Source organism: Penicilliopsis zonata, assembly GCF_001890105.1.
Source record: "Penicilliopsis zonata CBS 506.65 unplaced genomic scaffold ASPZOscaffold_33, whole genome shotgun sequence".
In the NCBI taxonomy this organism is placed as follows: domain Eukaryota; kingdom Fungi; phylum Ascomycota; class Eurotiomycetes; order Eurotiales; family Aspergillaceae; genus Penicilliopsis; species Penicilliopsis zonata.
The window spans coordinates 29754-56253 of record NW_019208937.1 but is presented as its reverse complement, the minus strand read 5'-3'; the positions used below and the strand labels follow the sequence as shown (position 1 = coordinate 56253).

General features: G+C 47.2%; 14 protein-coding genes across 14 annotated transcripts; 7 read left to right on the top strand and 7 right to left on the bottom strand.

Moving 5' to 3' along the window:
* Window positions 1-808: 808 nt before the first annotated feature.
* ASPZODRAFT_1502128 (hypothetical protein) lies at window positions 809-3010 on the bottom strand. The gene is made up of 10 exons (XM_022725593.1): window positions 2572-3010; window positions 2493-2506; window positions 2356-2428; window positions 1970-2301; window positions 1771-1914; window positions 1500-1714; window positions 1244-1441; window positions 1150-1177; window positions 976-1091; window positions 809-927 (listed from the first exon to the last, which is right to left on the bottom strand). Exons 1-10 carry the CDS (start codon window positions 2721-2723, stop codon window positions 844-846), a joined length of 1356 nt encoding a protein of 451 aa, XP_022576809.1. The 5' UTR covers window positions 2724-3010; the 3' UTR covers window positions 809-843.
* A 523-nt stretch (window positions 3011-3533) lies between these two features.
* Window positions 3534-6714, bottom strand: ASPZODRAFT_2122517 (hypothetical protein; the record flags this gene model as incomplete). The annotated part of the gene is made up of 5 exons (XM_022727803.1): window positions 6584-6714; window positions 5166-6525; window positions 5027-5110; window positions 4482-4980; window positions 3534-4419 (listed from the first exon to the last, which is right to left on the bottom strand). Exons 1-5 carry the CDS (start codon window positions 6653-6655, stop codon window positions 3534-3536), a joined length of 2901 nt encoding a protein of 966 aa, XP_022576808.1. The 5' UTR covers window positions 6656-6714.
* Window positions 6715-7864: 1150 nt separating this feature from the next.
* On the top strand, window positions 7865-8640 carry ASPZODRAFT_137380 (hypothetical protein; the record flags this gene model as incomplete). The annotated part of the gene is made up of 1 exon (XM_022724302.1): window positions 7865-8640. The coding sequence occupies one exon, from the start codon at window positions 7865-7867 to the stop codon at window positions 8531-8533; it is 669 nt and encodes a 222-aa protein (XP_022576807.1). The 3' UTR covers window positions 8534-8640.
* Window positions 8641-8734: 94 nt separating this feature from the next.
* On the bottom strand, window positions 8735-10500 carry ASPZODRAFT_137379 (hypothetical protein). The gene is made up of 3 exons (XM_022724301.1): window positions 10126-10500; window positions 9482-10071; window positions 8735-9420 (listed from the first exon to the last, which is right to left on the bottom strand). The coding sequence occupies exons 1-3, from the start codon at window positions 10338-10340 to the stop codon at window positions 8912-8914; spliced, it is 1314 nt and encodes a 437-aa protein (XP_022576806.1). The 5' UTR covers window positions 10341-10500; the 3' UTR covers window positions 8735-8911.
* A 638-nt stretch (window positions 10501-11138) lies between these two features.
* ASPZODRAFT_137378 (hypothetical protein) lies at window positions 11139-11744 on the top strand. Its single transcript, XM_022724300.1, has 3 exons — window positions 11139-11164; window positions 11230-11413; window positions 11461-11744. Exons 2-3 carry the CDS (start codon window positions 11283-11285, stop codon window positions 11564-11566), a joined length of 237 nt encoding a protein of 78 aa, XP_022576805.1. The 5' UTR covers window positions 11139-11164; window positions 11230-11282; the 3' UTR covers window positions 11567-11744.
* Window positions 11745-13335: 1591 nt separating this feature from the next.
* ASPZODRAFT_137377 (hypothetical protein) lies at window positions 13336-14828 on the top strand. Its single transcript, XM_022724299.1, has 4 exons — window positions 13336-13650; window positions 13718-14149; window positions 14204-14333; window positions 14399-14828. Exons 1-4 carry the CDS (start codon window positions 13405-13407, stop codon window positions 14722-14724), a joined length of 1134 nt encoding a protein of 377 aa, XP_022576804.1. The 5' UTR covers window positions 13336-13404; the 3' UTR covers window positions 14725-14828.
* A 1143-nt stretch (window positions 14829-15971) lies between these two features.
* On the top strand, window positions 15972-16391 carry ASPZODRAFT_20618 (hypothetical protein; the record flags this gene model as incomplete). Its single annotated transcript, XM_022727628.1, has 2 exons — window positions 15972-15983; window positions 16056-16391. The coding sequence occupies 2 exons, from the start codon at window positions 15972-15974 to the stop codon at window positions 16389-16391; spliced, it is 348 nt and encodes a 115-aa protein (XP_022576803.1).
* A 1818-nt stretch (window positions 16392-18209) lies between these two features.
* Window positions 18210-19169, top strand: ASPZODRAFT_147596 (hypothetical protein; the record flags this gene model as incomplete). The annotated part of the gene is made up of 1 exon (XM_022725275.1): window positions 18210-19169. The coding sequence occupies one exon, from the start codon at window positions 18210-18212 to the stop codon at window positions 19167-19169; it is 960 nt and encodes a 319-aa protein (XP_022576802.1).
* Window positions 19170-19645: 476 nt separating this feature from the next.
* Window positions 19646-20495, top strand: ASPZODRAFT_137375 (hypothetical protein). The gene has a single exon (XM_022724298.1). It carries the CDS (start codon window positions 19656-19658, stop codon window positions 20415-20417), a length of 762 nt encoding a protein of 253 aa, XP_022576801.1. The 5' UTR covers window positions 19646-19655; the 3' UTR covers window positions 20418-20495.
* A 29-nt stretch (window positions 20496-20524) lies between these two features.
* ASPZODRAFT_155393 (hypothetical protein) lies at window positions 20525-22732 on the bottom strand (the record flags this gene model as incomplete). Its single annotated transcript, XM_022726206.1, has 8 exons — window positions 20525-20725; window positions 20767-21508; window positions 21591-21657; window positions 21740-21784; window positions 21831-21914; window positions 21981-22243; window positions 22279-22443; window positions 22671-22732. The coding sequence occupies 8 exons, from the start codon at window positions 22730-22732 to the stop codon at window positions 20525-20527; spliced, it is 1629 nt and encodes a 542-aa protein (XP_022576800.1).
* Window positions 22733-22869: 137 nt separating this feature from the next.
* ASPZODRAFT_20615 (hypothetical protein) lies at window positions 22870-23867 on the bottom strand (the record flags this gene model as incomplete). The annotated part of the gene is made up of 4 exons (XM_022727627.1): window positions 22870-23190; window positions 23244-23383; window positions 23440-23571; window positions 23624-23867. 4 exons carry the CDS (start codon window positions 23865-23867, stop codon window positions 22870-22872), a joined length of 837 nt encoding a protein of 278 aa, XP_022576799.1.
* Window positions 23868-24263: 396 nt separating this feature from the next.
* Window positions 24264-24944, top strand: ASPZODRAFT_147593 (hypothetical protein; the record flags this gene model as incomplete). Its single annotated transcript, XM_022725274.1, has 1 exon — window positions 24264-24944. The coding sequence occupies one exon, from the start codon at window positions 24264-24266 to the stop codon at window positions 24942-24944; it is 681 nt and encodes a 226-aa protein (XP_022576798.1).
* An 82-nt stretch (window positions 24945-25026) lies between these two features.
* On the bottom strand, window positions 25027-25667 carry ASPZODRAFT_1501727 (hypothetical protein). Its single transcript, XM_022725586.1, has 2 exons — window positions 25163-25667; window positions 25027-25109 (listed from the first exon to the last, which is right to left on the bottom strand). Coding segments are annotated over exons 1-2 (339 nt in total). The 5' UTR covers window positions 25501-25667; the 3' UTR covers window positions 25027-25108.
* ASPZODRAFT_137372 (hypothetical protein) lies at window positions 25286-26398 on the bottom strand. Its single transcript, XM_022724297.1, has one exon. The coding sequence runs from the start codon at window positions 26364-26366 to the stop codon at window positions 25707-25709; it is 660 nt and encodes a 219-aa protein (XP_022576796.1). The 5' UTR covers window positions 26367-26398; the 3' UTR covers window positions 25286-25706.
* Window positions 26399-26500: the final 102 nt, after the last annotated feature.

The following is a 26500-nucleotide window of genomic DNA, read 5'->3' as shown; positions in this document are numbered from 1 at the left end:
TCCATGACTCAGCTCTTTATAATCGACTATTTGGGTAGGTACTACGTAAAAATGATAATCATGGTGTTAAAGTAGTTTGAGTCCAGATCAAGGAAATGTGATTTATAAAGAATATGAGAATGGGCGATGCCCCTGGATGAGTGGTGGGTGGAAAGATGGAGCTATCCTAGACGCGGGGAGCCGAGGAAAGGCAATGTGTGGTGCTAAGCCTAAGTACGTGGTGTCCTCTACAGTTGATCTAAAGGATGACTTTCTTATCAATGATAATTTGAAGTGCTAATTACTATTTAGAAACTCTTCAGAAGCTGGGTGGTCTGTTTTCCTATAATAATATAAAATTATACTCTATGCTGAGCATTAAAGAATGGCTCTATACTATTCAACCTCAAAGTGGACCTGATGCTGACGTGGCTAATATCCTCAGTGCTGCCGATCATGTATCTAAGAATACATCTATTCAATGCTTGAGCCCTTACTCCGTATATCCTCAACATTAGCTAATGCCATGAGCTGTCTAGGAGACCAGGTACCCCGCATTCATCCCCACATTCCTTATATCAGCCGTAAAGATCTTGCTGACTTTGTTTTTCAGGCATTGCATCTGTAGAAAATGCGTGTGTTGGATGTGTGGCATCATTGAGCTGGAAAGCTAGGCATAGTCAGGCTTTATCAACTTTAATAGAAAAGGTTGGTGTCAAAAAAGAATTAATTTATTCTATGAAAACTTCTCCCGTCTATCATCTCCCAGTTTTATCTAGTCATACTATATACTAGGTTGAATAGTTTACAAGGCCAGTCAAATATGATCAAGGCCGTTTAGGCATCATCCAGGCTACTCAAGAATCACGCATCGTTGGCGCAAGACCAGCTGCTGGAGGCGGCGTCGTTGTGAATGGCAACTCCAGACACATACAGACCCAAGACGCACTTGAAATGACAGTCAGCATTGAAATACAAGGAGGACGGGAAACTCACAATAGCAATGGCGCATGCCAGGACACCAATATTAACAATCGTCATGCATGTCTTCTGGAAGGTCTTGAAGTATCGGCCTCTGTTCATGTGGAACCAGAAAATGGCAGGAAGGCCAACTATTCCGCACATTAGCATCGATATCAGCTGGGATATTGGGGATTTGGATTGACATACAGCTGAACCAGCTGCCAAACAATGCACTCTAAAGGTTGAAGTTAGCCGATATTCGTATCCCCAGAGAAAGGAATAGGGCCCGTCCAGGACTTACAATAAGACTCAGTAGGTCATTGAACACAGGAATGGATTCTGCCACAACCCATGATACAACCCACACGCCAATACAAATGGCGACCCAGGTTCCAATGGATAACAGACTGCGGGTGTGCATCTTGTCTGAGCCACGGAACAGGCGCACATAAATGTACTTGCACGCGACATGACCCAAGACGACACCCGACAGGATAGTCTATTGAGTTAGTATCGATATACGGACAGCAAGGAAGACTGAAAGATGATTGACTTACTGTCGGGATAGCAAGGCCCCAGGCGATCTTGCTCATCAGTGGACTCAGGGACGAGATGGCAGGCGACGAGACATTCGGTCCAACATAGCGATAAATGATGAGAGCACTGACGAGGTAGAGGACTGTGTCAATGATCTGAAGCATCGCAAGCGACTTGTTGAAAGTCCGGGGGTCCTCGGTCTCGGACATGAAACCAAAGTAGGCAACATGGGCGACTGGAATATTAAATTAATGAGGGGGAAAAGAAGGGGAAAAGTCTTGTTTAACATACGATAGGCAAAGATGATGTTTGTTACTGCCAGAAAACCGTCGCGGAAGCTGACATCGGTGGTAGCATGGATTGTGATATGGCCCTTGCTCTCGACACCCGCAGCAATCATCGTCACCAGAGTGGCAGTAAAGACACTCACAAAGGCTAGACGATATCAGTTAGTACATTCGAAACAGGTTTTAGGCTTCATTTCACTCACAAACGACAGACATGATATAGACCTTGTCCATTGTCCGAGGGAGGGCGCCAAGGAAGCAGATGATCAGACCAACAACACTAAAGACCAAAGTGCAGGCTCCGTGTCCAGTGAGCACATTCATCAAGATGTTAAATGTCAAGATGTTGCTGGCCATCAGGAAGATCAGGAAGAGGAGCTGGCCAAGTCCGAGGATTTCACGGCCAATGGGACCCATCAGGAGTTCTCCGGCGTCTCCCATGCTGTGAATCTCGGGGTGACGAAGCTTATACTGGCCAATTTCGTAGCCCGTATACCATGAGAGAGCAGACACAAACAAAATCACAATGGCAGCACTGGTTTCGATATTAGTTAGGAATAATTTGAGGGAATTGGAAGATGATACATACGGCACCATTCCAAGTGTAGCCACTGCAGACGGGAGAGAGAGAATTCCCACCGAGACATTTTCAGCAATCATCACTGCCATCTGTTAGAAGCCTTAAAGGAACTCGGTATTGTTGCCAGATAGATGGCCAATACTCACGCATGCCGCAGTGCCTAGAGGTGGTTTGTCAGCCCTGATAATCTGCGAACCATGTCAATTCTGAAGATTGGCTACTCACCACCACTTCATGGTCCGGTACTTGACCTCTGCGGTTTCCTCATTGCCAAAGGGCTCCAGCTCCTTGGTGGACAAGGCTTTCTTGCCATCCTTTTCAAGAGGCCCGTCGATCACGGCCTTCCGGTCAACGGGGTATGACTCTTCGTCGCTCATAGTGGCCGGACCTGGCTTCTACTCAACCCGATTCTACAGGTCGACACTTCCGGGAATGGAATTGAAGCTTTGCTGTTGGACAGGAGCAAAACTGACTATGCCAGCATTGACTTTACTGTAACTTTCGCATAATTTTGCTTCTTGGATTGAGCCAAGAAAAACTCTTTCCCTCGGGGAACCTGAGTGGAGACGTGGATTTTCCCGTTGCGGGATGCCGAACATAGTCGGTGTTAATGGTTTTGCCGGCTTCAATCTATATATCATTCTTCCTCTTCTTCAAGTAGAGTCCTGAATGGGAATTGAAAATGAAATGGTGTATGGGATATGAGACCTCAGTGATCACCTTCATGGTCCAAGACATGAGAGGCAATGGGCCTCGCCATGGGGTCTCTAGCTTTCAATATGTTTAAATATCTTATAAGAATCCAGTATCTGGATAGTGGCTATCAATCCAACCTTTAAGATTCAGATAATCCCATTCATGAAGCATATTTTTGTTGAATAGAGATTATCATGAGCTCCTATAGTTTTTAGAAGATCGACGATGTGTGGCGTGAACTAGGCCTAGAATGTACTAGCAAAAAGTAAGACTCGTGTTTGGGCGGCGGATATACGGATATAGCCCGCGGATATGCGGATCTATTACGTTATGGACTTGGCGGTTGCATATTATTACTTCATCGCATCTATGTAACGTGGCAGGAATTCATTGGTATTTGTTACTGATGGTTTTTACTATCCAGCCGAGTTGATGATTATAAGATGACAAACATAGATATAATAAACAAAGACAAATTACCTAGTCAATGTTTAATCCCATGTGATGGTCCAGCTAGACTGAAATGCACTTTCCAACGAAACCCCAATGACAGCGGCATTATTTGTATCATTCCAGGTGATATTCGCGTCCTGGATGTGACCATCCACTCTGACTGAACCGTCGGGGACACTGTCCAGTCCCAGAATCGTGATTGTGTCAAGGCCGTTGGAGTCGATAAAGTCCCCTTCCACACTTACAGACAGGGAACTTTTATCAGCAGTAAAGTAGACGCTCTTGGTATCGCCAACGAGAGATTCACCATCATCCAGATACAGATACCCCTCGGCGGTCTGGTTAATATCCAACGCCACGATGATTGACCAGGGGGTCTGTCGTGCGGCGCGCGTCGTCATGGCATAGTCCTGTACGGCGAGAACATTCCCCCCGTGAATGTAAACGGGAATATGTCCCAATGGGGCACTGATGGTGATGTTCCAGGTGGACGGAACATCGACTTTGCTCTGGCTGTACCAGTCATAGTACAGGTCTGTGCCCTCGACCAAGCCGGGGAAGACACCGTCCACGGTGCTGACGCCAACCTCCAGCACGGGAATGACGAGAATAGCATCGCCAAGGAAGAATTGGGTGTCTGCGTCGGCAAGACGCGGGTCATTGGGGAAGTTCCACGCCAGGGCACGCATCACGGGGGAACCGGTGGCGTGAGCCTGGTAGAGAAGCGTGTAAAGGTATGGGAGGAGGGCGAAGCGGACCTTTTGGGCTGTGATGGTTGCCTCGATGACAGACGCCCAGTTGTAGGGCTCTTGCGGGATGGCGCCCAGCACGTTGTGGTTCCGGTAGAAGGGGAAGAAGGCCGACAGTTGCATCCATCTGTTGCAGAGCTCTTCGTCTGTATTTCCCATGAAGCCACACGTATCTCTATGCAACACCTTGTTAGGAGTATACCGTAGATATGGGTTCGAAAGAGGCAGAGAACGTACACGCCAAACATCGGGATACCAAAAAGCTGGAAAGATAAAGCCTGCGGAATGGCAAACCACATCGATCCCCAGCGACTGTTGTTGTCGCCCCCCCAGTGGCCGGTATAGCGCCCAGAGCCAGCAAAGGTGCTGCGGGTGATGAGGAAGGGCCGTCGGTTGGGTTCCATGGCGAGATGGGCGAAATAGGTTGTCTGCGCCTCGCCCAGGCCGAACAGGTTGTGGATATCATACTCGAGCGTTCCATCATGGTGCGTGGCGTTGGTGGCAATGGCGCCCTCGGACAACGCGCCGTGGCCGTTGTTGATGACATAGGGAGGGTACTCGACATCGCGGACGACGTTGGGGGTGGATTGGACATATGTCGTGGATGTACTGGTGGACGCTGTGGCAGTTGCTGATTCGGCTGCCAACTCACTGGCCGATTGAGAGGCCGCCACGGCCGCCTCGGTGGCGTTGGTGAGGTTGAATTCCTCGGGGTACTCGAGGACAAGATTGCCAGCTGAGCTGTCAGTAAGATACAAGTATATCGCTAACCATCAGCTTACCGGAGCCGGGGAGTCCAGTCTGGGTGATGATGGGCTGCAGATGAAGATTTCCCGAACCACAGCTTCCAGCACAGTCAGAGGCAGCTATTCAGACATTAGCAGTGCATTATCACACCAACAGTAATGGGCGATAGATTACCCTCCGACATATCAAGCCAGCTGCCATCCCAGGGCAGCTTGTCATGCCAGGCCTGCAACTCGTACGCCCACCACTCCCTCGCCGAGGAATCCAGCCAGTCGGGGAACGCAGTATAGCCAGGCCAAACAGCGCCGATGAACAGGCTGCCGTCTGGATTGCTGAGGAACGCGTTGCTCTCGTTTCCCCTTGTAAAAGGCTCATAGGCATCGCTGGCGTTGAAGGGGTTCGGCACATAGATCCCCGGGTCGACAATGGGGATATAGTACTGGCCATTCGCGTGCAGGGAGTCGATCAGCTTCCGGCCCTCGCTGTACCCGAATCGCACCGGGTCGTTGTCAAAGTCACGGTAAAAGGCCATGTAGTCGATGTCATTCCACATGTTCTCCAGCGGGATGTTGAAGCGGGCGTAGTTGTCGATCACCTCCTGCACGACTGACCAGTTGGCGTATCCCCATCGACACTGGTGCAGGCCCAGCGTGTGGTAACGCTGCATGGCCGGCAGTCCGACCACAACCTGGTACTGCTGGATCACCTCGACGGGGGAGGGCCCCGAGAAGAAGTACAGGTCCAGACTGCCGCCCAGCGCGCGCCAGGTGAGCTTCTCCTCGCGCAGCAGGACGTCTTGACCATGAGCGTTGCGGAGAAACACCCCGTGAGAGTGGGAGCGGTTCTCTCCGTGCGCTGTGTCGTAGCGAGTCTCCATGTAGATCGGATGGCTGCCGTACGTGTTGATGTCGATGGTATTGCCGGCATTGGCAGCCCACAGGGTGCGGGTGAGGTTGTTCCCCAGCCGCAGACTATGGATCACCTCGCCTAGACCGTACAGGTTGTATTCCGCGGGGAGGCTGGTCACAATCTCCAGGAACTGGTTTTCGTAGACCAGCTGGGAGCCTGTGGTGGAGAAGAGGACATCGCCATTCGACACACGCGTTACGTTGAACGAAAAGCTCGGCTCATTACTCCATTGGAAGCTCAGCTCCTTGTGGGCGTGAGAGCCGGGCTCCAAGAGGCCCTCGAGCACTAGATCGGGCGAGAGCGTGTAGTAACTGGCGTTGGCAGCTGTGAGCACACTGGGCAGGATCTGAACGTGTAGCCGGCTGTCGGCCTGATACTCGACCATGAGGTTCAGGGCGGGGATGTCGATGCCATAGGCGTTGCAGGCCTCGCCGGCGAGAACCAGATCGGCAGTTAGGCCGTCCTCAGTGGTCTGGACATTGGTTGCCTTGTAGCCAGGACACACATCCTGGGCGTCAACGGCGCTGGGATCGTCCACGTTGGCAAGCACTGGGAGGGCCTTGTCTGCCGCCATGGTGGCTTGGGGATAATATGAAATTGACGTTGCTCCAAGCGAGGAGGATGCCTAGAGTTGGGGTTTAGAGTGAGGGAGAGAGAAACTATAGGGACAAGATGCCACTTACCGGCCGGGCTATGATGAGGCCTGGAAAGACCAAGGCCAGCATCCACTGCCGCCAGCCCCTGGAACCTTTCATGTTGGAACAGAGGAGGTTTGCTTGCTGTCTAGAATTATTCACAATAACAACTGATCATCATTGCTGGCCATCTGGTGCTTCTTTCCATGCGGCAATATCATTCTATATATTCCCCCGCAATACCCCGCATAATGCGGGAAAATATCGGCAGAAGGATTGATACATGGCGTCACAATCATAAGTTTATACACTGCTGGACGAGTAAACTCGTTGGATCTTGCAGGGTAATCAAACCTGACCAACAGCAACTTAGGTGGCTCGAACTGACCCAGGTGATTGAGCACAATATCATTCCTAGACAAACCAGTAAACAGCTAGGCCATCATCCATACTAGGATCAATATAGAGAGCAGTGAAGGAACAGAGTATGCTGAGATTGATGACTAGTAGGAAGCTTTATATTTATAGTAGTGTTTAGACAGAAGTGACACTTTATACAGTTTCCTTATTATATAATCTAACCATTAAGGCAATAATACTGTAGAATTCATTAAGCTTTATTAGTCTACTCTGGAGAGTATCATAGTATTCAATAAAGGATTCATCATGGGAATGCAGGAATGCAGGAATATAGGAATTATAGATAATTAATGAGGGCCCATAGTAATGAGCATACACATTGAGATAGAGTCATTACTAAATATAAGAATCATATGGCTCTCAAGAAGTCTTTTGATGCCTAACATATATGGCAGAAAATTGCCCTCTAGAAGGGAAGGAAGGGGTCACTAAATCCATCAGGGTCGACATTTCACTGCTTATATAAAGTATACTCAAGTATCATTTTTTGGACTATATCAATACTGAGTGGATTGATATCTATAGTGGAAGAACAGATTCAATGATAAGAGAGACCATGAAGTATAATAGTTTGTCTAAAATATTTATCAAACCCCAGCATATCCTATATTGTTGCTCAGCCCCACCCCCGCCCTCATTAGGCTGTAAATAATAGAAAATCACTATCATATTGATAATCTTTGTGCTTTTGATCCAGAGGGTATCAGACTCGAGCATGATATGTCCAGAACTATTTAGTTAACTACATAAATACTATATACCTAGAGTACCTATATACTCTGCTCCCTGTAGTTTAGCGCCCCGTTTCATAACATGTCTATAATATGAGTCATACGCCAGATATAAGCAGAATCATTCACCATATTAATAATGACACTTGACGTCAACTGTATCAAGTCATGCAATAACATGATGTCTAATAATTCCTTCAAAGACCAACTCCGAAATACTCCCGTCCTGCAAGGCCCCTTCCCTGATCTCGACTTTGACGCATTCCCCGATACTCCCCACGATGCCTTCAAGCTCTGGTTCCACAACGCGGTTGCCGCAGGTGTCCGTGAACCGCATGCTATGACGCTGTCCACGGTAGATGCTGATGGCGCTCCCGACGCGCGGGTTTTGATCCTAAAGCATGTCGACTCGCGTGGCTGGCATTTTGCCATCAAAGCCGACAGCCCCAAGGGGATCCAGCTCTCATGCAATCAACACGCAGCGCTGACGTTCTATTGGCCTCAGCTGGCTCGACAGATCCGCGTCAGAGGGCGCGCCACTGCGTTACCGGCCGATGAGAGCGCGCAGGACTACCAGGCACGCCCACTGGCAGCACGCGTGACGGCCGCAGCCTCGCAACAGAGCAGGCCTCTTGCTAACCGGGAAGTGCTGGGCCATCGCCGTGCACAGACAGCGGCTGCAATGATGGACGACCCTCTGTTGGGTGTAGAGGCATGGCGCGTGTACGCCGTGACCCCCCGGGTCGTCGAGTTCTGGCAGGGTGACGCCAGTCGACTGCACCATCGCCTCGAGTATGTGCACGGGGAGGATGGGAATGCATGGCAGAAGCGCCTTCTATGGCCTTAGGGTTCTACTTGACAGTTTCCTTTTCTCTCTGCGTTTGGTAGGAGTTTCATCTTAACCATTTATAGTAAATAGTATTGATTAGGGTTTGATGCTTGTAGCATACAATAGTGTGAATATCAGTATGTCTTGACAGTAATAAATCGAACCTATTAAGAAAGTTCTTTATGTATATCTAGATGGCTTTAAACAGTGCTCTATGTGGGATATTTATGCTCTAGGGCCGACTTCATGTTAATTAAGTACACAGGTATTATTAGAAAAAGTCTTTACCAGATTTAGATAATTGGATGGCTCTACCAGGCGCTTCAATACCTCAATATATTGGTGTTGCACATACATCTTCTCCAGAGTCATGACTATCAAAGAAAGCTCATCTCTCTAATTGAACCATGGGTGTCGTAAAAGTTCTCCTGACGAAGGCCGCTTAGCAGCGTCATAGTTGAGCATTTGTCGTAGGAGGACTTTGATAACCTGCGCTTCCTCATCTCCCATTTCAGGCGGCTTCGCCTTGTCAAACTGCTCCTCCAAGCAAGGCAAGGGAGGGTAGTCACTATCAGATTCATCATCCTCCAGTTCTTCGATATACCGCCGAGTCACTTCACCCTTGTCGTTGCAATATATGTGAGCGCGAGGATATTGGGCCAGCAGGTGACTTGGGAGCGGGCCTAGGATGTCGTTGAATTGAATAAGGTGGTCGTCGTCCGTCTCTTCGTCCGGGCCAAAGGAGTCAACGGCAAAAAGAGCCTTGCCGGTGACTATTTCAAAAACCAGACAGCCAAGACTCCACAGATCTTGGTCCTTGTTGACAATATTCGCAAAAACGAGTTCGGGACTGCGTAGACTGACGGGAGTAATTGATTTGACTGGTGGGTCAGAGAAAGGAAAGGCTTGCCACATTATTAGCAAACAGACACAGAATATAATCTTATAGATAGAGTAGAAAGATACCTCCACCAAAGTCCGATATTCTAATCATCAAACTCTCACTCCAATCAACATATTCAGTCAATGAGCGACTCTGAGCAAGGTACTGCGGCGCCCACTGATCAGGCTTGCCGTCTAGGCGCTGGACTGGCTTTGACTTGATTTTCCAGGCCAATTGACTCTCTGGAATAGCATTCAAGTCCTTAAGGGAGAATAAGAGGTTTCCGGGTTGGATATCTCCATGGGCAATACCATTCTGGTGCAGAAAGTCGATCCCTAGCAAGGCCTGACGAAGGATGGACTTGGCCATCCATAGTGGAAACCTGTTGGTATAAATCCATGGTCCCACCCCGCCTGGCAATTCTATTCCATCTTGCTTGAATTGGCGCAGTTTGAACAGAGCACTTGCCGTACTGGGGCCCATAATATCAAACACCATACAACAGTGAGTTCCATTTGGGCCTATGTGCTGGAAGTGGTCTAAGATGTGTGTGATGTGCTTCCTTCCGGGGTGGGTTGAGGCTGACTGGGATAACTGCTGCAGAATAGCAAGCTCATGTTGTCCTGCTGTAGAGCCTGCCACCGGAATTTTCAGGGCAACATGGCGATGGTTTCTTGATCATCTAGTTAGACTGTGGAGGATCAACTGGGGGGCGAAGGCAACATACTGCTTGTCTTTCGCCAACCAGACAGTGGAGAAGGAGCCATAGCCCAGTTTGCGAATCACTTGGTACTGGGCGCCCTTGAAGGTATCCCCATAATGCACCGGATGAAGCTTTCCTGGTCGATAGTCTTCAATCCACTCTTCGGGATCATTCAATTCGTGGAAGCGCCATTGCTCTCGATCCTTGGGGGGTTCAGATGAGGGTGTGGGAGGGTCCATTATCCCAACAAGGAGTCTTCGACAGTACTTTTCTTGGGAGAAGAGGCGGGGAACCGAACGACGAGGATATATAATGGCTTGCACGGTGAGAAGATTGAGAGCAAGTGATTAAGACTCATGGGGAGGAATTGTTGCGTGGTAAAGAGATCGAGCGTCAAGCACAGAGGGATGGATTTAAAAAACGATCGGTCGAAACAGCAACGACTAATTCCCGGTTTGGCGCAGGCAAGCGCCGCCCCACATGACCCCCCACCCCAGTAGGCGCCTTCCGCATTCATTTGTTGGCTTGGTCTTAGCCGCCTTGTCTCTCTATAAGGTAGTATGCACTCTAGAGTAGCTAGGGGGTTATAGTTAGAACATGAGTCTACTGTGCAGTTAAGATGACTATTATTCTCATATCTAATTTATTATATTAAGAAAACTTTGAAATCGTCATTATGCTCAGCTATATAGATGTAGGATATCTTTATAGATTAACTTCACCCTACAGGATAATAATATATACACTAGTATTATCTTAAAAGGATTAGATGTATATTAATGAAAATCAAATACAGGGGTTCTATAGCATAAAAACCTAACTAACAAGTAGAACGAAGGCCCCAGCAGGCGCTTAATAAAAATAGATATTGATGCTGGAGCGGCGTATCCATTGGTTCTGAAGCCAACCATACAGTAAATATGAAACACTGAGCCCTTTTTAAGGCATACGCTCAGAATGAGGTCTGGACTTGAAGAAGTAGTATAAAAGGCTCTGTCTGCTCGTTTGGAGTCATGTAGAAACAACAACCAAAACAAGCCTTCCTTTCTTCTCCAAATAATTTGCAAGTATCACCAATCCAATGATGCTTTTTATATCTTTCTTTTTCTCTGACTTTACTTCTTCAAGTCATAGCTTTGTGTATATAATCTGTCGACGAAGCTCAACCAAGCCACAACAAGATGACTTTGACGGCAGCTGACGTTACTTTCGACCCAGAAAATATGTTCTTATCTAAACGCAAGAAAAGAAATGCAATCATTGCAGATGTTGTCAACTCTGCTCCATCCTGGGCTGTCAACGCGAAGGTTGTGTAAGTAAAGACATTTTGTGTTGGTTAATTCAAACTCATTGCTGTAGGAATGGGCCTCATACTAGCCGCTCCGATAGAAGAAATCACATTACTGTTGATTACATCGCTCCTGATGGCTCTTTCAGCAGAATGCATGTCCTCCCATCCCCTTAATTAAGTCTAGAAGAATTTGCTATTGGTTCACCATTTCTTCTAGCCTATATTTATAGTCAATAATGGCTAGAGTGTGAAAAAGGCTTGCCTTACTTGTTCTAAATTATTGTTCCCATCATGTCTTATAATTTATATATAGCATGACTACTTTTTTCTTTCTCACTGTTTTAAATGTCCCAATATTCATAGTTACTTCTTGAAAATAGGAAAGTAGTTATCATTGTTAACATAACCCCAAAATATATAAAATGTAGTGAATGACCCCTCACTACGCAAAGCTACCCTGGTGATATTTCCTATCTGATCCTCACAGACAGGCTACCCAGGCCTAGGGTCCCTATTATATGATCACTGCATATCAAGGCGCTGCCCAACGCTTTCAGTTTCCTCTTATATCAGTAAGGTAAGATTAAGTCACTGTTGAAGTCTATTGAGGATACTCAGGATTTCCAAATATGATTCTATATTCTTCTAATTAATTACCCCATAAGAGGCTAGTTACTTAGGAGTATCTGTGCTGATCATAATTATAAAAAATAAACTAATAATATGAGCCGGCATAGTGATCCTGATTAAAAGGCAGCTTTAGTGGTTATACATATATAGAAAGGCATTTTCACTAACTACAGATTATTCTGAACAGCCAGATAATCTATCTTAGCACTATATAAGATTCAGTAGTGAATGTGTTTTAGAATATTAGAGCTCCTTTAATATACTAGAGATGAAGACTCTCCTCCTTTAATATATCACTAGGCCCATACTTAATAATGCCCTAGTAACCCTCTCAGGTGTCATTATCTGCGTGGGCCCCATCGTCTCCTCACGCCTAAGGGTTATGGCCTCTGGTTCTGGAACGAAAGCAGCAACCTTGCCAAGGACGTGGGTTTGAGATATGAACAGGACGAGAGATGCATAAGGTTGTTCAGTGGCGCAGTCAATCAGGAGTGTGTTAATTATCCTAGTCACCTCTACATCTAAGTGCTACCGTTGTCTACCTCCAACCATGGCCTACTAGGAGCACTCAAGGCTTTTCGCTTCACCAAACACTCGTTCTGGCAGACAAAGGCTGGCCAAGTACATAGATCAATCTGGAGCTCATTACAGATCAAAGCTCGTCTCGTCATGCCAGCGCATTCCTGCTCTGGATAAACTATAATTTCTACTTCTTTCCACCTATATATTGCAATGTATATTTTCGGCTACAACTAAGGTGTAAAGTCGATAACGAGGCTCGGGCCGCAGCCCCAGGACCCCCTTAGACCAGGTAATACGATCTAGATAGGTGGAAATAATAATGTTGCAAGTTCTTGGTCCCATGAAATGTCTTAAATCACTTGTCTCATGAGGAAAGTAAGTGATCTATTAATATTTAGAAAATGCGGATAATACGAAATAACCCGAGCATTAATTGGGCAGAGAATCTGCAAGTGAGACAGGGGGTTTGGAGTAGACTGGTAAAGGGCAGGCTTAATTAGTAAACCCATAGGTAACCACATTAACTAGTTAAAGAGAGTTTCCTCAGGATGTTTCAAGAAGAGTACGTGATTAAATATCAACCAATTACATCCCTAGAAAATAATAAACTACCATGAATCAACTAGTCTAACTATATTAGGCGAGTAGTTATCCTGATTGGGAGCTTGGCATGCTGTTTTGGATTATACAGGTTACCATGGGTTTCTTAATTTAGTTAGATACCAGTAGATCCGATGGACACATAAGAAATAGACTATATAACAGTCTGATTTCTCTACATTAAACATGCTGGGATATCATCATCACTCTTTACTTACTAAATATATATATTCACTCTTTTTCTTTCCTTGACTCTTACAATGTTGACCACTGCCATTCTTTTTGGACTACTTGGTTCGTCCTCCCTGGTTTTCGGGGCTCCTGCTGCTGAGCCCGTCCAGGGCAGCGGGCTAATTCCCCGTGCCTCCAGCTGCACCTTTTCCGGGTCCACTGGTGCCGCGGCTGCAAAGGCAGGCAAGGCCAGCTGTTCCACCATCATCTTAAACAATGTTGCCGTGCCAGCTGGTACTACTTTAGATTTGACTGGTCTTGCCACTGGCACTGAGGTGAGCCAGCAATGAGCAATCTTGCACCATATCAATGACTGAAGCTAACATATAGCGTTTATTATAGGTCATCTTCCAAGGCACTACCACCTTCGGTTACAAGCAGTGGGAGGGACCTTTGATCTCCGTCTCTGGAACAAACATCAAGGTCTCCGGAGCCAGCGGACATGTGCTCGATGGCGATGGTTCTCGCTGGTGGGATGGCGAGGGTTCGAACTCCAAGACCAACATCAAACCCAAGTTTTTCTTTGCCCATGGCCTTAAGGGAACTTCCAGCATCACAGGCTTGAACATCAAGAACTCTCCGGTCCAGGTGTTTAGCATTGACGGCTCTTCTGGCCTGACTATCAGTGGTGCCACCATCAATAACAAGGACGGTGATGTCAACTCCCTCGGCCACAACACCGACGCCTTTGATATCGGTGACAGTGACAGCATCACCATCACTGGTGCCACTGTTTACAACCAGGATGACTGCCTTGCTATCAACTCGGGAACGGTACGCATTTCAAGAATGTGGATTCATTAAAACTACCTGCTAAGTGTGAGCTAGAATATTGTCTTCTCTGGCGGTTACTGCTCCGGCGGTCACGGACTGTCCATCGGCTCTGTCGGCGGCCGCTCTAATAATGTTGTTGACACTGTGAAGATCAGCGACACCCAGGTTGTTAACTCTCAGAACGGTATGTATCATCTTCAATTATCGAGAACTAAACGCACACCTGTACTCACCAATGACCTTTTCCAGGCGTTCGTGTCAAGGCTGTCGCCGGCGCCACCGGTAGCATCAAGGGCGTCACCTTCCAGGACATCACTCTCTCCGGCATCACCAGCCAGGGAGTCACCATCCGTCAGGACTACACCAATGCTGGATACACTGGAAGTCCTACCACCGGCGTTCCCATCACTGGTCTCACCTTGAACAATGTCCACGGCACTGTTACCTCTGCCGGTACCGATGTCACTATCGAGTGTGGTAGCACCTCCAGCTGCTCTGGCTGGACTTGGACGAAGGTCGCTGTGTCTGGCGGAAAGGCTGATCTTTGCAAGAATGCCCCTTCCGGCACTTGCTAAGCTGATGGGCTAAACAAATAGCTATGGGAGCTTCATGTTATTTCCAGATATTTAATATGATTTCCTGGGCTCCTAGCGATAGGGCGAAGCCCATTAAACATGGAGACTTTCAGATTTTATGATACATAGGCTTGTATAATATACGGTTTTAGATTGCTTTACTATCTCTCTCTGGACCCGTCCGTCCAGCTGATGTTTTTAACCCATGGTTATAACTAAACAGACTATAAAAATGTAGTTCCGGTGGCTATATCCCCCACCCCATATACCATCATCATAGCCTTTCTTCTATAACACCTATGGTGGCAGCTATATAACTATTATATGATGAGTTACATCGCTATTGTAGTCCTGATAGGTACTAGAGCCCTAGGAGGAGCAAGTATCTAAGGAAAAGAGGCATATAGCCTGAACGGCTAAATTTGAAAGAGTAATATATGATCATATGTATTTGCAATACCATTTAGAAGGTGCCACAAGTAAAAGGAAATTGAATATAGTATAGCTGGCCCAACTAGGTGGAGCCTACCATTATTCTATAGTATAAAACTATCAGCCCAGAGGGCGACCTCATTTTCCAATTGCCAAGGGCATATAATTATTGGTAATAGTAATAGTGGACGAACGTAAAGGACTCATTGACCAGCTGCCATACCGATTCTAGAAGAAGAGGAGGTCTTTTGCATTATCCCCACACTAAAATCTCGCCAACTCTTACCGATGGGGTCAACTTGAATGAGGCACTCAAACTTGTACGCACAGGCATTTTGATTGGTGCTTTCCCATAGTAGATGTCACCATATTGATACCAACGACTTTCGAAGTCATAACCCCTTGAAAGATAATGACATGACACGTTTATTCAAAGTGCAACTATCGACCACATTTTAGCCAAGCCGCCAAGACAAACTGCAATATTGGCTGAGTACAGAAGGTTTGTTGCCATTGAGATTAGTAGACATTGTTAGCTTGAGGTGGCTGATTCATAAGCGATGATGAGAAGATGAGTAAAGAGAGAGGTAGCTTAACAAGTTTCCCTTTTAGGAAAATGGATCTCATAAAGACAGCGGTGAAAAATCTCCGCTCATCTTGGCACTCGGAACCATTCCGCCGTCTTGGGATCACATCCTGGTGAGATGAACCGTCTTTACCTCTATAAAAGGGTCCGTCAGAACATCATGAACAGGGACACTTTCGCCTTATTCAACAGACTAGACTCAGATCTTACCTCTCTATCCTCTCCCACCATGCAATTCAAGGTTAGTAATAACTATCAGTAACTAGGTGACTAGTTACGTAACAGTCTTTCTTTTCCATGTTGACAATTACAGCTTCTCGCCCTCATTCCCGCCCTCGTGGCCACGGCCACGGCCACCATCGAGGTTGCCTTCAGTGGTTACTATGTCGCCGACTGCGTCTCTCCTAGCATCGAGGCTGCCAATGTCATCTCCGGCGCTTGTGGCCCAAACAACGGTCTCCCCCTCAAATCGTTTTCTGCCTCGATTGAATCTGGCTCCTGTGACGATGGAACCTCCCCGGTCTTGAAGATGTACACTGCCTCCGGGTGTACTGATGCATCCTTGTACGGCTCTTATGAGATCACCAGCACCACCCAGTGCTTTGAGATCGATGCGACATTCCTGAGCAATGAGGTGGTGTGCGAGTAATGCGAATTGGAAATGAGAAGTCTCCTTAATTGTATTAAAGTACTATGATATTCTACATTCTAGATACTTATATTCTAGAATCTATACAAAGGTTGCTTGCCATCTGTCAAAGCTCTGATATACGTATACTCTCCACATCGTATACAGGTACTACGACACGGGAGAATCAAAAAGTGGCTGGTTAGTTAGCTTTATTATTAAAAAGTAGCTATTTGTCCTCAAAAACACGAAGAAGTGGACAGGCTGTATTGGAGGGGTAAAGGAATGAAGAAGGTCAGAAATTTCAGAAGTGAGATAGAACATGATGAACTTGAGAGTGAGTTTATAAGGGATATGATGAAACAAAGGGAAAGCAGAAGCTAAACATATAGAGTGCTAGAAATAGACTTCAAGAGCCGCCCGCAATGCGCAGGACAAGATCAATGGACATTGCGCGGAGGTGGGAGCGATAGAAGCCCCCCTTTAAGGGTCTCCAGCTCATAATGGTAGAACTGGCCGTGGAGCCAGTCGCTAATACCGCACGCAGTAGGCAACAGCGGCTAATTGCGTTCTTTAGGGTTGAGGATAAGGATTACACGATTCAGAAATAGTGATGCCCTAGGATTGCTATGCTATCTCCCTCGCCAATACATTGCCCACCTTTCAAGGTCCCCTGCCGACATATATGACACTCTCACTATTCATCAGCCCCATCTATTTCCAGAACACGATAAGACAAGGTCAATCGGCTCGGCTTTGTCGGAGGGCGGGGTGGTTATCAGACATAGAGCTCGACTCATTTTCTTATTCCGGGGGGGAACACGACCACTAGAATCCAACCATTTGGCGTAGTAGGTGGTCCATCATGTAACAAGCCAGGCTACACGGCCCCAAGTATTTCATTCATCTTGATGGGCCCCTCATGCCGTGTACGACCAGCTCTTCTAGCTGAGGACTCCCACGCACATGGCGTCCATCACTGCAGACCCGTAGCATCAGCCATTTGCACAGTTGCCTAGAAAGTCGCGAAGAACCATGCCAAGAGTCAAATGAATTATGAGTACGATGATTAGTATTCTCTTGGCATATGCACATAGCCATAAAGGGTGGTATGGCTGAAAGAGACAAGAGTCAGGTGATAACTAGACTAAGAGATGAACAAAAATCAAAGATTATCTTCAAAAAAGGCCCCTTTCACCTTCAGGAGAAGATGAAACCCTATAACTATATACAACTAATACCCTCATGGTTTATATAAGTTTCAATCAGAGCTTTCTTCCTGCTCTTACTTTTAATTGGCCCTTGAGATACATATTTAGGGAGGAGCTCTCAGCTGAAGCGACCTCAGAAGAGAATAAACAAATAGAAAGATTTCGAGAATCTCTTCCTTTAGCATTATGACATATTAATATCATCGCGTCTAGATTACGCAGCATCAGCTGTCAATTATAACCCTAGTGCTTAACTTCGAGAAAATTTCATGCCCATTTTAACCGTATTTGAAAAAGATTCCAGATCACCTCAGCCTCTTCCAACTGACGTGGGGATACCTCGGGATTGTCAGGAAGCGAAAACGGAGACAAGAGAAATACATATGGCGGTAAGCCAGCCATGACCCATGGGTAGACGCCACTGATTTCTTGGTAAGTTAATCGAAGCGCTTCCTCGTCGTTTGTTGATTGCCTCGCCATGGTTCAACTTAACAATTATCTGGTTACTTAGAAGTGAACCAAAGTAACAGGTATATGACCGACAGTTGCTGCCTAGGCTATAGGATCAAGACAATCTTTCCTCCAACTTGCGCTCTTGTCTTGTTTCCAACAGAGAACAACAGACAATATGGCAGATTTCCATAATATTGGCCGTGGCTTCTGCGGTACCGTGTGGTCCACGGCATCGCCCGGCCCAGCCTTCAAACGTGAAGATGGCGGACCTCAGCGGTCTCTGGCTAACGACTTCACCATGCACAAAAGGCTTCTTGAAGCGTTTGTGACAGCCAAGCAAAACGGAATCCACATCCGAGTCAAAATTCCGCAATGCGACACGTTCATCACCCCCGACCAGCACGATTGGTGGAGGGAGAACCTACCCCGATTCCCAGAGGGATACACGCCCTGCAACATGATTCAGGCGCAACGCATTCCCCCATTCAAAGAACCGACCAGGCGACTCCTCGTGGAAAAGTTCTGTCCAGACGAGATCCAAAAAGAAATCGTATCCAGCAGACCCAACGAGGCCTGTCTTGTTCGTGCATATCTGGGCCGTCGACGAACCCAAACCACGCGGCGCTTATTGCGTACATTTTCCCTCCGGAATTATCCTCTTCATCTGGACCAAATGGAAGAGTTACAAATTCCCTCGACTGATATACAAGAATATGCCTTGATCATGGCCCAAACCTTAGCCATCATACACTGGGTGGGAGAGGTTGACGGTAATGACATTGAGTTCGTCCTAGCACCACCAGCAAAGGACAGTGAAGAAGATGAGGGTAGAGATACTAGGAGTAATGATGATACGATTATCTCAAATATCCTCGGTGAGCATTGCATGTGGATCCTCGACTTTGATGTCTGCAGGTCAATGTCTATGGATGAGAAGGGTGTGCACCAGGCCGTAACAGCGTTTTCAAGGAATGATCCTTTTTTTCCTCGACCGCAAAAGGAGCCTTCCTTATGGCATACATTTCGAGAAGAGTATTTGCAGACGAGTGAAAGGTTGTTGAGCTCACAGGAACTTTACCTGCTACCAAAGCTCTTCATTACTTTAATTGAAGAGAGTGAATCAAGACCTTTATAACCAAGTAGATACTATTATTATAGCGAATTATAAAGAGTATGGAGATTACCTTGACCACTAAGAAGACTGCTAAGTACCCAGAAGAGATGGATATCAGCTGTTAAAAAATCATAATATCTACTCGTTCTCCGCCAAGTAAAAAAGATGCAACATTAGAGATTTGCTGGTGGTCACGTAACTATGGGAATCAATGACATTAGCTTTGTATTCAGAATGCCTAGATATCATAATATATATTACATGTGGTCTATAATTAGGAATAATCTAGAGGGCTATCCTATAAACCAATGGCCACTGCAGAATAGCTGGAAGCTAAATAATACACCAGTGATAGGTGACAATCAAGTAGTGTCTTAAGCGAAGATGGTAGTGATGCTAAATACCATACTATAGTTAGTAATTTAGAGTATTACTAACAGCGAGCTAGTGGCCATCTCATTATGGAGGGGTAATTTTCTTCATATGGATCCTTCTACTGTCCACAAAATGACAGCTCTTATCTACCACAATTCAAATCTCTACTCCCTTGAAGCCACTGTCCTTGCCGTTTTCTCCTTTACCGAAGATGGGCTCTTCAAAGACGGCACTCCCAATCACCATATCGTTGTCACCGACAAGACTATCTTTCACCCGCAGGGGGGTGGCCAGCCGTCTGACGAAGGAGTGATGAAGGCTGAATATGCAGTATTCACTGTGACTTCTGTTCGAATGCGAGATGATAAAGTGCTGCATTTGGGTATATTCACCGACCAGAGGATCTTCAGCGCAGGAGACACTATCATACAGAACATCGACATTGATAAACGGATCCTGTACTCCCGGTACCATACTGCAGGACATGTTTTAGGCTCAGCAGTCAGAAGCCTGTTGGAAAATGAAATTGAGGGATTTGATGAGCTCAAGGCGTCCCATTTTCCTGACTCGGCGAGCTGTGAGTTCCGGGGTGCGATTGAGGGGAAATACAAACCCGACATTCAGAAAAAAGTGGACGAAGTGATTGCTGCCAAATTGCCAGTCAGGATAGAATGGTGGGATGAAAGTGACTTTATCTCTAACGACCTGCAGCGTTTGATCCCACGCAAGTTGTCCCCTGGGGAGAAACTGCGTGTGGTGAATATTGTTGGGGCTGAAGTGTATCCTTGCGGAGGGACACATGTGGAGACTACAGATCTATGCGGTCCAGTGGCTGTCAGGAAGATTGCTCGCAAGTCAGGTGTATCAAAGGTTAGCTATACAGTGATGGAATAGAGATCATATAAACTAAATAGGCGTATGCTATATATATATTCTATTGAAGTTGCCAGAATATGGATATTATTATGGGTGATCTTGTTGAATACACTTCTATACTTGATTTATAGATGTAATTTTCGTACACCAGCCTCTTGTCTCATCTGTGGACTATTAATGAATTCACAGCGCTCAAATAACTTCTCCCACGCCACAGCCTGCTCTATGTCACTCCTCTCCCTCACTTGCTTACCCTTGGTGGCAGTCACTACCTCATTGGATCTTTTCAGACCATTGAAGACCTGGATTGAGATTTCCTCTGGACTCTCTCCTTGCAGCCCGCCCCATAATGCGCAAACGAAATGACCTGTCGACTCATCGTCTCTGATAATTCAAGGTGCCCCAAGGAATTATCGGCTCCAGCCCCTAAATTTTGATTGTTGAGGATATACGGGATATCACTCAGATGCGACACGCGCCACATAGAAACCCCCATAGCTTGGAATACCGGTGAATACCGGGTGGCATTGTGCTCATATAACCATACCTTTGCCCTTCTATTATTGTTGTTGTTGTGGCTGTACTGCCATGTGAAATCAAGGACAGGACAGGTAAACCAGATATCCCGGCTCATCTGCGCCGCACGATAATATTGAGGGGAAATTAAACCTCCTTCCCCAGAATGGTCAACCATATGTACAAAGTCCATGATAGGATAGAGATCAAGGAGGGCTTTTCTTGTCGCACCTGACAAATGGGGCACCCAGAGCTCAAGACTTGCAAGAACGTCGGCATCAGTAGCGGTGGATGGAGAAGCATACCAAGCTCCATCATTTGTAACCCATGATGCAATGATTGGCATATTATGCACGAATTTCCCTGCACGGACAAGTTCAGAGGGTCGTCCATCTATAGTGGGATAGAAGAATCCTTCACTAAAGGGGGGCCGGGCACTGCGGGAGGCTGTGACGGAGAGGTTGGTTAAGATATCGGACGATGTTTCCTGGAGACACTTGAGAGTTGCTAATGACTGGGCATCTTCACCAGGGAGGATGCAGTTGACCTTCTGGGCAATAACCTCCGTATTCTTAGCAACAAGGGTTGGGTTGCTGTTGAAATTGAGTCCTGGAGCACCTTACATCATCCTATGAAGTTAGGGTTTAGGGTTTAATTCATCAATCAAAAACTCACATTGCTTGTTGAAAAGGTACACCTTGAGTACCATTAAAGGAGGTCAAGTGAAGTCCAATATCACTGGCTCCAACACTTTAGCCAATAACAGTTACTGATGGTCAGTAGGTTCTGTTTCTTGAGGTGGGTTGTATTAATATAGGATATACCTCTGTTAGAATCACCTCTAAAGTCTTGTATATTGTCACGAACCCCTGAGATGATTAGCCGGATGAGGTTCAAATAAGACGAGATTCTCACATTCTAATGCAGCCCTCTGGTCCCGAAGTCCAGCATTTGTCTGCTTCTTCTCGACCATAGCCTTGCTAGTCGCGAAGCCAAAGACTTTGACAATTAACGATCATTCAGCGATTAAAATGCATCCAAAAAGAAATTCCTGTAGAAACTCACAGCCCAGTCGATAGTTAACCCCAACATAAATCACTGCCTTTCCAACTCCAATAGCCTCCCTGACCAAACCGTCAGGATTATATAAAACATCCGAAGCCGAGCATGGCCTCCTATTCTTCTCGTTAAAAATAAGGCCACAAGGAAAATTGCAATACCCACCTCCATGTAGGTATACCACAACTGGGACCTTTTGGTTTCGATTCACCCCTCTTGAGCGGGCAACTCGTAAACTGAGACAATCCTCACTGATATTCATCACACAACTGGTGAAGGGTAGGAGCCTATTCCCTAAGGACACCAGGCTCCAGCAGTTCTGGCATCGATCACTGACCCCTTAGGGGGGATTAAAGGGACGGAAGGTGTAAAGCGTAAGGGCCCTATTGGTTTTTCTGCATAGAAGATATTTTGAAAATGCTCGGCGTCATTCAAGATGCTGCCAATATATGTGATGTCATGGACAGAACTGTAGACCGTGGGGATATAGTTAGAAGATGGAATGTCCTGGACGCCTTTCTCTTTTAGTTTCTAGTTAGCAGCATTGTAGACTGAGTTTTCTCACATAAATAATGTAACTATCTATAGGTTGCTCAGAGATCTGTGATGTCTTAAGAGTAAGAGTTTAGTTAATATATGATAGCTTATAGATCACAGAGGAATTTGGTCTGGCCAACAGCAGAAGATGACATCAACCTATTCTTCATGAGACTGTCAATAATTGACATTAAATACTTGCTGTCAGATATAGAGTACATACTGGAGCTTTTGTGGAGTATGAATAAGAGTTCTAATTGGAGTAAAAATGCATGGCTGTACACATAAATGTTGCCTCCTACATTAGAATGTATTTGCAACACTTGCCTATACATGAAGAGACTATATTGAGAGTCTTTTAATGCCCGCCGTATTTACCCTCGACTTCTTTTGGATCCGGCTTGAGCTTGGTCAGGTCCGGATGCCGGGAATGCGAGAGATCCCACATGGCTCGCTCGTTGGCCACTTCGATCAGGGCGTCATAGTCCTTGCATGTGTGCTTCTGGCCCCAGGCAGTGCTGACAGCCCAGGCGCCCGCCTCGCCCTCGAGGGAAGTGTCGGCCGAGCAGAGGATGGCCTGGCGCAGGTATTCCACGCAATGGGAGACATGTTCGAGTTGTTCGGGGGTGTGTGTGGCGAATTCCTCATGCGAGGTGCCCAGCCGGGACATTAAAATCGACTGGCAGGTATCAGCATGCTTACTAGAGCTAGCGATGCATTCTTTCAACCTACTAGACAGTGTAGCTGGTGAAAGACTGAGAGAATGTAGCCCTCATAATGATCATCAGGACTCAAGTAGCCGTCAATGGCAAAAGGAGGGTTGGCGTGTTCGAAATCATCCCCGTCGTGTGCCACGATGTACCCCCGTCCCTCTGGCTCATTAGCCCTCTAGTATAAGACTCTGTTGTGTGGGTGGGCAGAGACTCACTTGGATATAAAGCCTGCCAGTTCTCATGCAGTTCACGGTTCCGGGTGGCATTCCATAGCATTTCATGGTCGGCATAGACCAAATCGGGTCCAATGCCGGCCGTGTTGCCAAAGGTGATGACCTTTTCAGGGACTGTCCGTCAGACCATGCAAAAAAGCTCCATAAACTCATGTTAATAACATACGTGACGGTCCGAATCGTGGAAGGCCCCTTCTAGGGGCCGAGGATTGGGCAGCAAAGACGAGGATGAAGATCAGGATGATTCCTCCCAGGCATGCCTCGAACAGCAGCCGTGGGTGAATGCGTAGCGGCTGCCTGGTACGCTTGACAGAGACCTTGTCGTCGATCAGTCCAGCTTCTTCCGAAGGGAGCTCCTCATCAGAGACCCTTTCGGAGCTTTCCTTCCATTCTTTGTATAGGTGGTCCATGTTCCTGGGATGTAGAGAATGAGAAGCCTGGAGAAAATCAAAGGTTGGAAGAGGCCAAAACTACAGTCAGAATTGCTGCGGGGTTAGTATTGTTGCAGGTGGTATCATTGCTGTATGTATTGGTATTTTACGTGGTATTGTACGTGGTACTGTAAATGTGTATTGTGTATTGTCTCATTAGAAAGAAACCGTCACACAATATCTGCACCTGTTGACGAAAGCGGGTGGAGATCAACACGATGCTACCATTCTTACTACAGACTACAATATGCAAGTTAATCAGGTATGTACCAGATGCAATATATTAGAGTTCAATTTGAAGAAACTGGTGAGATAAAGACGCACCAGAGACTCGAGGGTCCAGAATCCGCCCCCTCGCAAACATCACCACTAATTATGGCTCTATACCACCGTCTCTCCGAGGACGAGGAGGACTGCAAGACCCTCATTGACAGCCCCGACCAGCCACTCGCTCGACCTGCCGCCCTGCAACGGTTTCCTCTCGTGGTCAGCGCAGGGATCGGCGCTCTCCTCGCCTCCCTTGTCTGGACGGTATTTCTCGGTCTTGGTCGGCTTCAGGCCGCCGCCCCCGCTCCATCCCCCCTCTTGGGGTGCGGCAACAGCTCTGTCGAGGCTCGCGAATTAGGCTGCCGCTTCCAGACCTGGAGTTACAGTTGGGAGCCTCCCGCGTGTTTCGACGAGGCGCTGGAGAGCGACTTCCTCCGCGTGCGCGAGCAAGACCAGCTGCCCTATTACCTGGACCGGGAAGGGCAGCAGCCGGTGGACTGGGAGGTGGTCGCGCGGGGGGATCTCACGGGGGTGACGGAACAAGGCTTCCTGTGGACAGTCTGGCGAGGGCATTTCTGGCACTGCACGTTCCTCCTGCGCAAGTTCTTCCGTGGTCAAGCGGGCGTTTCTCGCGAGGATCTAGACGCGGAACATCTCCATCATTGCCAGCACTGGATGGCGGATCCCTTCCGACATGCCTGGGATGAGATTATTATCAAGGTGCCCTTGACATATGATGGGAGGTGTGATGTGAACATTCCTAGATTAGAGCCTATATATGATAATTAGTTAATCTACATCATATGCCTATGGTTTGAACTAGCCTTAGGGTTAGGGTTAGGGTTAGGGTTTAGGGTTTAGGGTTACTGTATATATTTGAACCAGCAGTCATACTGCTCATCATTCAGGCTACTTGAGGCATCTATATACTCTTGATGTCTATTTGATATTTGTCTATCTCATATTAGATCATCAGCTTTGCCTTTGGGGGTGAAGGAGCGGCTTACTACACAGCAATGTCTTCCTCTGCTACAGGATAAGTAGCAGCAGTATCTGTGCCACGAGTGACGATGTCTTCCTCTGCTACAGGATATGTAGCAGCAGTATCTGTGCCACGGGTGACAATATCTTCTTCAGCAACAGGGTAGGTGGCAGCAGTATCTGTCCCACGAGTGACGATATCTTCTTCAGCGACAGGATAGGTGGCAGCAGTGTCAGTCCCACGAGTGACGATATCCTCTTCAGCGACAGGGTAGGTGGCAGCAGTGTCAGTCCCCCGCTGGACAACAGGGAGGGCTGCCGCAGAGGCGACCACGATTGAAAGAAAGAATAGGGAGGCCTTCATTTTGTGAGTGATGGATGTGAAATAGAGATGACAGAGATAGTTATGGACTTCAATAAGGTATGTGTATTTGGTAAGTGGTAAGGAAGTAGGACCTAACCGATGTTTATAGAGGCAAGATATCTACCAGGCTATTAGACTACTGCAATGTGATGGTGAGACGATGTAACCATGGAACTGAATTGCAGAGCTAGTAACATCCTCGTATTCTATCCAGACACGGGCAATACACCCAACGGGTTACTGCGACAGAACGGAATCCCCGCGTGGGCCGTGGTCAGGCCCTCCTGGACGTGCGGATCCGGCCAGGTAAGCAGGTTGCGGGTGCAGTGCACGGTATGCTCGTATTCGAGCAGATCGTCGTCGAGGGGCCGGTTATTCAGCACGGCGTGGTGGAGACGGCGCCAGAGGTAGAGACAGTGGATCTTGTGGAAGTCGTAGAGCGGATACAGCACTTCAAACTCCCCCGAGAGAGCGAGTTCCCAGGGCACCTCCTGCGTGTGCTGCTCGTCCATGTACCAGGTGAAGTTGACCTGCGGCTCCAGCAGCATCTCCTCGAGCACCTCGGCGTCGAAGCATTCGTCCGAGTACCAGCGCGAGGCCATCACGTCGTAGTGGCAGCCCATCGCTTTGGCTTCCTGCCACGAGCTGCCACACTGCGTGCCCTGGATCTCGTCGGAGACTGATTGAGGGGTGGACAGCACCCAGGGCTGGACCACAAGCACGGAGAAATTCAACAGCGCATACAAAATGACAGACACAATCACTCCGCTGAAGACGCCGGCACCGAAAATCCAGCCAGGGTGAGTTTTCGTCTTTGGCCGCTCGAGCTCATCCTCATGGACCAGCTGTGTGTAGGGGAAGCCCATCATCAGCGTTTTAAAAGATAGACTGGAGGGTCTTGCTCGTTGATATGATGGCGGGCACAATAGGATATGTATTATTTATAGTGTATGACAACATTACATTACATACCGTATTGTTACACGTCTCACTCAGTCAT

Bases quoted from the DNA above. Each gene is read 5' to 3' on its own strand.
- ASPZODRAFT_1502128 (XM_022725593.1), bottom strand. From the start codon at position 2,723: ATGAGCGACGAAGAGTCATACCCCGTTGACCGGAAGGCCGTGATCGAC. The intron at 1,915-1,969 runs GTGAGTGAAATG...GATATCGTCTAG, and splicing joins CTATATCATGTCTGTCGTTT to CCTTTGTGAGTGTCTTTACT. The intron at 1,442-1,499 runs GTAAGTCAATCA...CTAACTCAATAG, and splicing joins GGGGCCTTGCTATCCCGACA to ACTATCCTGTCGGGTGTCGT.
- ASPZODRAFT_137379 (XM_022724301.1), bottom strand. From the start codon at position 10,340: ATGGACCCTCCCACACCCTCATCTGAACCCCCCAAGGATCGAGAGCAA. The intron at 10,072-10,125 runs GTATGTTGCCTT...TAGATGATCAAG, and splicing joins TGGTTGGCGAAAGACAAGCA to AAACCATCGCCATGTTGCCC. The intron at 9,421-9,481 runs GTATCTTTCTAC...TAATGTGGCAAG, and splicing joins AATATCGGACTTTGGTGGAG to CCTTTCCTTTCTCTGACCCA.
- ASPZODRAFT_137378 (XM_022724300.1), top strand. From the start codon at position 11,283: ATGACTTTGACGGCAGCTGACGTTACTTTCGACCCAGAAAATATGTTC. The intron at 11,414-11,460 runs GTAAGTAAAGAC...TCATTGCTGTAG, and splicing joins GCTGTCAACGCGAAGGTTGT to GAATGGGCCTCATACTAGCC.
- ASPZODRAFT_137377 (XM_022724299.1), top strand. From the start codon at position 13,405: ATGTTGACCACTGCCATTCTTTTTGGACTACTTGGTTCGTCCTCCCTG. The intron at 13,651-13,717 runs GTGAGCCAGCAA...CGTTTATTATAG, and splicing joins GTCTTGCCACTGGCACTGAG to GTCATCTTCCAAGGCACTAC. The intron at 14,150-14,203 runs GTACGCATTTCA...AGTGTGAGCTAG, and splicing joins TTGCTATCAACTCGGGAACG to AATATTGTCTTCTCTGGCGG.
- ASPZODRAFT_137375 (XM_022724298.1), top strand. From the start codon at position 19,656: ATGACAGCTCTTATCTACCACAATTCAAATCTCTACTCCCTTGAAGCC.
- ASPZODRAFT_1501727 (XM_022725586.1), bottom strand. From the start codon at position 25,500: ATGAAGGCCTCCCTATTCTTTCTTTCAATCGTGGTCGCCTCTGCGGCA.
- ASPZODRAFT_137372 (XM_022724297.1), bottom strand. From the start codon at position 26,366: ATGGGCTTCCCCTACACACAGCTGGTCCATGAGGATGAGCTCGAGCGG.